This window comes from Ctenocephalides felis, unplaced genomic scaffold (assembly GCF_003426905.1).
Source record: "Ctenocephalides felis isolate EL2017-DRISC unplaced genomic scaffold, ASM342690v1 CF-g0.4_SCAFFOLD_03573, whole genome shotgun sequence".
Taxonomy (NCBI): Eukaryota; Metazoa; Arthropoda; class Insecta; order Siphonaptera; family Pulicidae; genus Ctenocephalides; species Ctenocephalides felis.
Window position 1 is genome coordinate 23,833,880 of NW_020539727.1, and position 11,135 is coordinate 23,845,014.

Here is an 11,135-nt window from a genome sequence, read left to right on the forward strand (position 1 = left end):
CGTACCGTAACGAAATGTTCGAGGAATATTAAATGTTTTCAAATAGATTATTATAAATATTGTAACATTGCCTAATATTTATAAGAATTATGCAAGCTGAATCACCAAGGCAAAAATATTTATTTAAAGTAAAAAGAAATCGAATGATTTTTTTTTTCTAAAAGCAATTGTTCTGTCATATAAAAAGTCAAAATATTTTAAATTCAAGTTTTTTGAATATTTCACTATAAGCATACAAATTTTGTACTAAAATGTTAGAAAATAGAAAATCGTTTCTACTAGAATACAGAACAAATGATTTTTTGATATACTCAATTTATTATTAAACCAGAAATTTTTGAAAATTTACTTACAATTGAAATTATTACGTTAAATTTTTATATACAAGTTTTTTACATTTCTTAATTCGAGGCAAGCAAATTAATGCTACAAATTTTAGGAAGTAGAAAATCGTTTCCGTTAGGATTTTAAACAAATAGTTTTTTGATATTTTCAAATTATTATTGAATTAGATATTTTAGAAAATTTATCAATTATTGAAATTGTTATGATAAGTTTTTATAAACAAGTTTTTTACATTTGAGGAAGTAGAAAATCGTTTCTGCTGAAATACAAAACAAATTATTATAAATTAATTTTAATAGAATTATTTAAGAAACAAGTGTAAGACTTTAGACATCAATTTTATTCTCTTAACAAACTTCAGAAAGATTTATCAAAATCGGAATAATAGTTTAGGAGGATTAATCATTCATACCCCATTACAGAATAATTTTATATATGATATATATATATATACATATATATATATATATATATATATATATATATATACATAAACATATACATATACACAATCAATCTACTACCTCATATATCATTATTACCATACCATTTCTATCACAATTCACCTAACTCTATTACCTCACCGGTTCATAGAAACCGTTGTTCCACCAGGGTCACCACGCGCACCACCACCAGGGCCACCAGCACCAGCAGCAGCACTCGATGGACTCCAGTGGCGGCGGAGGCCTAGTCGACCCCATTCTCGAACCCCTCACCCACGGGGGTAACATGACATCGCTGACCCCCCATGGCGGATTCGATGTTACCGATGGGGGCCTTCAATGCGACCTCCGGATCGGTGGTCAACGGCGGCGGTGGCGGTAACGGAGGACAATTGCATGGGCACCACGGAGGGTACCATCATCACCATGCCGGGGTTGTGGCGGGGCACGCCGCTGGGGTCGTCGGGGCTCATCATCATATGATGGCGCATCATCATCATCATCATCAGCACCAACAGGTAAGGGATGGGATTAGTTGATTATTATTTTTTATGTAAGAAATTTTGCACCAGAGGATTTTATGTATATACTAGATGACCCGACAGACGTTGTCCTGTACCCACTAGGGTTTAAGGGATCGTTCAAGTATTACGTAAACACATTTATTATAATTATTTACCCCCCCCCCCCTATCCGCCTTGTCAGCAAAAGTAAGCAAAGCTTTTACCCCCTACCCCCGTGCTTACGTAAACATTTTGCAATTAATGTAGAAAAATAAAAATACTATTTATGACGTAATCATCATCCAGACTCCCCTCAACCAAAATAAGCAAATCAACAACCCCCCGCCCCCTATAGTGCTTACGTAATACTTGAACGGCCCCTTATACAAAAACCGACATTTCAGAAAACCGGTTTTTGAATTTTAATTTTACTAAAAAAAACGGTTTTAACCGGTTTTCGAATTTTAAATTGAAAATGAATTTTTACTCGAATATTCTGTAATTTATCCGCAAATTTAGTGAAATTTAGAGCAGTATTTGACTGAATGTATTTATTGTTCAATTTTATACATAGTGAACAAAATTATTTAAATTTTAATTAGTAGAACTGAACTTAATAATTTATCTTGATTAAATAACTTTGAAAATAATTCTTCGTTATTCATGCATCATTTTCACATATAAAAATGAAAATATTTTTATGATAGTGAAAGGAAAGTTTTCGAATAAATTAAAATAATACATTAATAAATAAAACAAATTCATTAAATAAAACAAAATATTAGATACATGTTGATACATACTTGTTAATATCAATTTTAGTTTTTAAAACAATTAAACTAAACTTTTATTTCTCTTCCGAGCAATTTTAATTAATTAATTTTAAACATTGTAATTGTTTTTGTTTAATAAAATATGATTTCAAAAAATTGAGAACGTCTATCGAATTGCTTCTCAGACGTGTCCTTTGTTTACTCACAAAATTTCCTGAAATAGAAAATACTCTCATACTCGCGACCAAATTATGCTTAATTATTTTTAAAGCCTGATATAATAATTCTAAGTTTTTGTTCTTTAATTTGTGGATTCTAGGTTTTAAAACTTTTTTTTAACTTCGCGAAGGAGAAGTTTGTTTTCATCAAAAAATCCGATTCGCTAATTTTATGTTCTCTGAATCGAATGAGACCAAATTTGGAAAAGTATGTGTGTGTGTGTGCGTGTGCATCAACAGATTTTTTGCCATAAATCGAAGTTTTCTCGAAAACGATTGGACCGATTTCAAAAATTTAAAAGCCATTCGATGTATTTCGATGAAGACTAGCGTTTCTGAGTTTTGTGCGACGTTCCGCCAAGCCGTTTCTTTGTGAATCGCAGAAAAGTGAAAAAAATTTCGTCTCAAGTCTGAATCGATTTTGAAAATTCAAAAACCGTTCGATAGATATTGGTTGGGAATCGTGCTGATTAGTTTTTGGTAAAAATAGGCCGGGCCGTTTTCTTGTAATATAGTTAAAAAAAAAAATCGACGATTTTTATTATTATTTTTTGACGGTAGATACCATAGTCTTCTAGATCATACTAAAATATTACGGCCCTACGACAACTCGTTCAGCTTTAAAAATTCCTCAAAGTTTGCAAAAAATAGTATGGTCTCTAGAGACCAAAGCTTTGGCATTTGTCAAAATTAAAACTTTCATCGACGTTTGCTCAAAAACGTTCGAACCGATTTTAGAAATTTAAAAACCACTTGATGTATCTCGATGAGAATTATCGTTTCTCAATTTTGTGCGACGATCGGCCGAGCCGTTTCTTTGTAATTTGGAAAAAAGTGTTAAACCTTCCGTCCACGTTTAAGCTCATACTACCGAATCGATTTAAAAAAATCAAAAACTGTTCGAAAGATATTAGTTGGGAATAATACTGATTAGTTTTAGGTGAAAATCTACCGAGCCGTTTTATTGTAATTAACTATTGAAAAAAAAATTTAAGCCGATTTTCATGGAACTTTTTTGGGCGATATATATCATGGTCTTATAGAACTTACTGAAATATTACGGCTTTACGACAAGTAGTTTAATTTAAAAAAAAATCATCAAAGTTTGAGAAAATAAGTAGTTTTTTTGACATTTGTTAAAATTAAAATTAGATGATTCACCTGGTATAACGGTAAATGCTTGGTCTTGATGAACATACTAAAGCATTAAAGTCCTACAAACACTGGTTCAATTATAAAAATTATTGATTTTTGAAATTTTGCTTTTAAAAAATACTCCGACTGGGTTGACGTGTTCGATTTTAAATAATGTGTAATAAATCCACTCGGAATACTTTTAATCACTCATAAATTAATTTGTTTATTGTTGATTAAGTCGATTATTTACACATATCGGGAAGTTCATGTAACTTTCCTCAAGGCAAAATACCAATACCAACTAGTTTCATTCTTCAGCAATAAATAGTAAATTCGGGACATTTTTTGGTTTTTGTCACATAACTCAAAAATTTCATATGGAACCGCCCCTTTTCAGTTAGATAGGGTGAAACTAGATACAATTTACAACATTAAATTATTATTTTTACATGGAAATTTTTGCATTAAAGAATTTTATATATATTTTTTTTCAGAGTATGCACCATGCCCATCACCCAGCGATGGCAGCAGCAGCTGCTGCTGCTGCTGCAGCAGGTTTGCATCCAGATGCTGATACTGACCCAAGAGAATTAGAAGCATTTGCTGAACGTTTTAAACAGAGGCGGATCAAACTTGGAGTGACACAGGTAAAATAAATTAATAAATATTTAAAAAATACCATTTTTTTATTTATTAGTTTATAAGAAAGACGTTACAATGATAATAAATATTATTTGAATTCTTTGTGCATGTATGATAATCGAATATAGCCCGTTGAACTACTATTTATAAGGGGCACAACTAGTGTAACCGCCTGAAAAAAGGTGATTTTTGGGAATTTATATTAAAAAAACTACTTCATCAATCATTTCAAAATTTTAGGAATATATTTATACATGTTTTAAGAATACATAGTAAAATTTTTGAAGAAAAATATTAAATATTTTTTAAGTTATCGTCGATCTCCAACGGCTCGAAAAAATGGCCCTTCTCTGCTGCAGTGGATGAAATTGAAAAAAAAAATTTTCATTAAACTTGATAATGATATACGATAAATAAAAAGATGAAAAATTAACAAAATGGCGGCGTTTTTTTTAAAAAAAGTCGAATTTTACCCAAAATTTTGGTCCAAAAATTCGATTTTTGATCCGATCAAAAAATCGATAGTTCGTTTTACGGAGAACTATATATAAAACATGTAAAAAAAAATCGATAGTGATCGGATAATTTGTTTTTGAGTAATCGCTGCAGAAAATTCGGAAAATGCTGTTTCGAGAAAAACGCGTTTAAAGATAAAATAATTGTTATACCATATACTATATATATACTCTTTAAATGGCTGTGACTCAAAAACTATTTAAGATATCGATTTAAAATTTTGGTATGTTATTTTTAAAGGTATAATCTATCGAAATATGGAAAAATTGAAAATTCAATTTTTTGAAAATTTCACACTAGGAACACCTTAATATTAATCATTCATGATTAACTTATGCATTGATTCATTACATTTCCAGTATCTTTTAAACTCGCATTTGTACGAAATTGCATAGTCTACAAATTTTTTTAGCATAATTATGCTCTATAACATAATACTCTAGAGCAACTCGGTATACTCAAAAATGCAATAAAACATGAAACATATTTTTACTGTATGAATTTACTTGCACATGATAGGTACATTTTTGTGGAAAATAATTTATGTATTCTAAAATATTTGTTCAATATAATTAGTATATCAAAACAATTTGTTCAAAATTGAATGATCTACAATATTGTCTAACATTACAACATCCTATAACAACTCGGTATACTTATAAATCGTAATTGAAAATGTAGTAACATATTTTTTCATACGTAATAAACAATGTTCACTTAGCAAAGGTACAGTTATGTACTATTAATTTTGTATCTTTTAAAATATTTGTTGAAAATAATTAATATATTTGGAAAATTTATTCAAAATTGAATGATTTACAATATTGTCCAACATTAAAACACCCTATAACAACTCGGTATACTTATAAATCGTAATTGAAAATGTAGTAACATATTTTTTCATACCTAATTCACTTAGCAAAAGTACAGTTTTGTACTATCAAATTTTGTATCTTTTAAAATATTTGTTTAAAATAATTGATATATTTGTAAAATTTGTTTAAAATTGAATAATCTACAATATTGTCTAACATTACAACACCCTATAACAACTCGGTATACTTATAAATCGTAATTAAAAATGTAGTAACATATTTTTTCATACCTAATTCACTTAGCAAAAGTACAGTTTTGTACTATCAAATTTTGTATCTTTTAAAATATTTGTTTAAAATAATTGATATATTTGTAAAATTTGTTCAAAATTGAATAATCTACAATATTGTCTAACATTACAACACCCTATAACAACTCGGTATACTTATAAATCGTAATTGAAAATGTAGTAACATATTTTTTCATACCTAATTCACTTAGCAAAAGTACAGTTTTGTACTATCAAATTTTGTATCTTTTAAAATATTTGTTTAAAATAATTGATATATTTGTAAAATTTGTTCAAAATTGAATAATCTACAATATTGTCTAACATTACAACACCCTATAACAACTCGGTATACTTATAAATCGTAATTGAAAATGTAGTAATATACTTTTTATGCGTAATGAACAATGTTTACTTAGCAAAGGTACAGTTTTGTACTATTAATTTTGTATCTTTTAAATATTTGTTTAAAGTAATTAATATATTTGGGAAATTTATTTAAAATTGAATAATCTATAATATTGTCTAACATTACAACACTCTATAACAACTCGGTATACTTATAAATCGTAATTGAAAATGTAGTAACATATTTATTCATACGTAATGGGTACTAATAAACAATGCTCACTACGTAGCATAGTTTTGTACTGGTAATTTTGCATCTTTTAAAATATTTGTTTAAACTAATTAATATATTTGGAAAATTTGTTCCAAACTGAATAATCTACAATTTTGTCTAACATTACAACACCCTATAACAACTCGGTATACTTAAAAATCGTAATTGAAAATGTAGTAACATATTTTTTCATACGTAATGAGTACTTATAAACAATGCTTACTACGTAGCATAGTTTTGTACTGGTAATTTTGTATCTTTTAAAATATTTGTTTAAAGTAATTGGTATATTTGGAAAATTGGTTCAAAATTGAATAATCTACAATATTGTCTAACTTTACAACACCCTATAACAACTCGGTGTACTTACAAATCGTAATTGAAAATGTAGTAACATATTTTTTCATACTTAATGGGTACTAATAAACAATGCTCACTACGTAGCATAGTTTTGTACTGGTAATTTTGTATCTTTTAAAATATTTGTTTAAAGTAATTAATATATTTGGGAAATTTAATTAAAATTGAATCATCTACAATATTGTCTAATATTACAACACCCTATAGCAACTCGGTATACTTATAAATCGTAATTGAAAATGTGGTAACATATTTTTTCATACTTAATGGGTACTAATAAACAATGCTCACTACGTAGCATAGTTCTGTACTGGTAATTTTGTATCTTTTAAAATATTTGTTTAAAGTAATTAATATATTTGGGAAATTTGTTCAAAATTGAATAATCTTCAATATTGTCTAATATTACAACACCCTATAACAACTCGGTATACTCATAAATCGTAATTGAAAATGTAGTAACATATTTTTTCATACGTACTAATAAACAATATTCACTTAGCAAAGGTATAGTTTTGTACTATTAATTTTGTATCTTTTAAAATATTTGTTTAAACTAATTGATATATTTGGGAAATTTGTTCAAAATTGGATAATCTACAATATTGTCTAACATTACAACACCCTATAACAATTCGGTATACTTATAAATCGTAATTGAAAATGTAGTAACATATTTTTTCATACGTAATGGGTACTAATAAACAATGCTCACTACGTAGCATAGTTTTGTACTGATAATTTTGTATCTTTTAAAATATTTGTTTAAAATAATTAATGTATTTGGAAAATTTGTTCAAAATTGAATAATCTACAATATTGTCAAACATAACAAAACCGTATAACAACTCGGTATACTTATAAATCGTAATTGAAAATGTATTAACATATTTTTTCTTACGTAATAAACAATGTTCACTACTTAGCAAAGGTACAGTTTTGTACTGGTAATTTTGTATCTTTTAAAATATTTGTTTAAAATAATTAATATATTTGGGAAATTTGATCAAAATTTAATAATCTATAATATTGTCTAACATTACAACACCCTATAACAACTCGGTATACTTTTAAATCGTAATTGAAAATGTAACATATTTTTTCATACGTAATAGGTACTAATAAACAATGTTCACTTAGCAAGCAAAGGTACGGTTTTGTACTATTAATTTTGTAGTTTTTAAAATATTTGTTTAAAATAATTAATATATTTAGAAAATTTGTTCAAAATTGAATAATCTACAGTATTGTCTAACATTACAATACCCTATAACAACTCGGTATACTTATAAATCGTAATTGAAAATGTAGTAATATATTTTTTCATACGTAATAGGTACTAATACTTAAATGTTCACTTAGCAAAGGTTCAGTTTTGTACTATCAATTTTGTATCTTTTAAAATATTTGTTTAAACTAATTAATATATTTGAGAAATTTGTTCAAAAATGAATGATCTACAATATTGTCTAACATTACAACACCCTATAACAACTCGGTATACTTATAAATCGTAATTGAAAATGTAGTAACATATTTGTTCATACGTAATAAACAATGTTCACTTAGCAAAAGTACAGTTTTGTACTATTAATTTTGTATCTTTTAAAATATGTGTTTAAAATAATTAATATATTTGAGAAATTTGTTCAAAAATGAATGATCTACAATATTGTCTAACATTACAACACCCTATAACAACTCGGTATACTTATAAATCGTAATTGAAAATGTAGTAACATATTTGTTCATACGTAATAAACAATGTTCACTTAGCAAAGGTACAGTTTTGTACTATTAATTTTGTATCTTTTAAAATATGTGTTTAAAATAATTAATATATTTGGGAAATTTGATCAAAATTGAATAATCTACGATATTGTCTAACATTACAACACTCTATAACAACTCGGTATACTTATAAATCGTAATTGAAAATGTAGAAACATATTTTTTTCATACGTAATAGGTACTAATAAACAATGTTCACTTAGTAAAGGTACAGTTTTGCATTGGTAATTTTGTATCTTTTAAAATATTTGTTTAAAATAATTAATATATTTGGGAAATTTGATCAAAATTTAATAATCTATAATATTGTCTAACATTACAACACCCTATAACAACTCGGTATACTTATAAATCGAAAAATAAAAAAATAATTCTTTGCGCACTACAAGAATACATATAAGAGGTGGCACATATGTAAATAAGACGTGGTACATTTTGTTGTAAAATAAATTATATCTTCTGAACTATTTGTTTCAACCACTTGGTGTATTTGAAAAATTTGTGCAAAATTCAATTGTTCATAATACTGTCTAACATTACAATGCTCTATAACAACTCGGTATACTCAAAAACTACCCCAAAATACAGCATTTTTTTTAATCTCAAAATTTTTATTACCGGGCTAATATGGGCATTAGCGTACATGCACCGCCCCCTAATTTATTTTTAATTAGTATCTAATTAATTATTATTAATTGGCGTAATTTTGCAAATTTTTGCTGATTTTTTGAGTCAAAATTTTTTGCTACAACGGTATTTTTAAATATTGCAGACTGACGTAGGCAAAGCGCTGGCGAACCTCAGCCTGACAGAGGTAGGTTTTTGTTTATTTTAATTTTTTCATTATTTAATTATAAAAAAAAACTATTCAATAAATTTTATTTTGGTGTTTTTATGTTGTATTGATTATTATTTATACTGATAATTTATTTATTTGTTGTATTTTTATTGTTTGTTGTGGTTTTCTTAGTGCGTATACTGTCAGGCAGATGTTTTTACGAATATAGTATTTTAGTAAAAGTATTATTTTATAATATTATAAAATTAATAATACAAAATATTTGTTCATGTTTTTTTAGAACCAGTTTCTGTATTTTATACAAAAGTTATTAAACAAAAACTGAAAATTTAGTGTTTTTCCTATATATTTAAGTATAAAAGTATGGTTGCGTTTGAGTTCGCAATTTAATTTTAATGTCTTAAAATTGTTGTTTGAAGTGAATTTGTTTAAAATTAAATATTCTATTAAAAGACTCTACAATGACTCGGTATACTCTAAAATCGTGTACTCATAAAAAATAATAGAAAAATTAAAAATATTTATATCGATTATTAAAATGTATTAAAAGTACACATATAATTATTCATAACTTTCAAACTATTTGTGTAAACTAAAGAGTATATTCAGCAAATTTGTACGAAATTAAATTATCTACAACATTGTCTAACATCACAACACTCTACAGCAACTCTGTATACTCATAAAAACCTACAAACTAGTGGTGTATGGCATCGTGCCTCAAGGCAAATTACTGGAACTTCCCGTACCGTATGAAATATTCGAGAAATTGTAAACGTTTTCAAATATATTATTACAAATACTGTAACTTTCATCATTTTTGCTATCTTGTTATATCTGAGCAAATCAAATGTAAATTATAAATCAATTCAGTTCTATCTTCAGAACATTAATAATCGTCATTTCATTCTGAATTCAATTTCAAAAAAAAAAATAGTTGCCTAATTTACACAAAAAAGTGCTTCCGTATAGTCACAGTCTAAACGCATTTGCAAATAATTCTATGCGACATTTTCACTTGTACTGTGCTTAGCTTGGCGGCATTTTCACATTTTTCAAGTATATAAACAGTCTAAACGCACTTGGGTCAACATTTGTACCAGAGTGGCGCTTAGACTGTACTTAGCCTGGGTCATTTTTTGAATTTTTTTTAATTCAAAATTACAAAAATATTTTATGCAAATAAAAAAAGATGTAATAATTTTTCATCATCAAAAGCAATTGTTTTGTCAATACAAGCAGAAAGTTTTTTAGATCATTCAAATCGGACGCTTAGTTCACTCAAAAACTGCCATTTTTTGCATTTTTAGCTCAGTATCTTCGAAATGGCGGGACCTGCCTTTGCCAAAAACTAATCACCTCTTCTCCCAATCATTGCAAATTGAATGTTTTTTAGATCATTCAAATCCGAAACTCCGTTTTCTCAAAAACTCGATTTGTATTTTCTGCACTCTTTGCTCCGTATCTCCGTAACGGCTGGACCTGCCTTCGCCAAAAACTAATCAGTACATCTCCCTATCAATTAGGATCGAATGTTTTTTAACTTCCCGTAGGGCAAGTTATAGTAATTGCAAAAACATCGAAAATGAAAATTTTTATATATCTTTACGTTTCAAATCTTCTGAACATTTTGGCATACCTTAAAAAAATGGATGTATGTATGAATACAAATTTTTGTCGACGATTTTGGGAGCACGGATCAACCGATTTGAATAATTCAAATCAGCAAAGGTAGGTCTAGCCGTTCCGAAGATATGGGGCAAAAAGTACCAAAAACGGTAACACAGTTTTTAAGAGAACGGAGCGTCCGATTTAAATAATTCAAAAAACATTTCACTTGTATTGACAAGATGAAGAATTGATCAAATTTTCATGAAGGCA

The 11,135-nt window shown here is 27.6% G+C and overlaps 1 protein-coding gene across 1 annotated transcript in view; it reads left to right on the plus strand.

Moving 5' to 3' along the window:
• The first annotated feature begins 1,114 nt into the window (after positions 1-1,114).
• Positions 1,115-11,135, plus strand: part of LOC113389801 (POU domain, class 4, transcription factor 1-like) — a 16,049-nt gene continuing 6,028 nt past the window's right edge. The window contains exons 1-2 of the mRNA XM_026626808.1: positions 1,115-1,306; positions 3,914-4,066. Of these exons, the coding sequence (XP_026482593.1) occupies positions 1,115-1,306; positions 3,914-4,066 (345 nt within the window). The remainder of the gene's footprint in view (positions 1,307-3,913; positions 4,067-11,135) is intronic.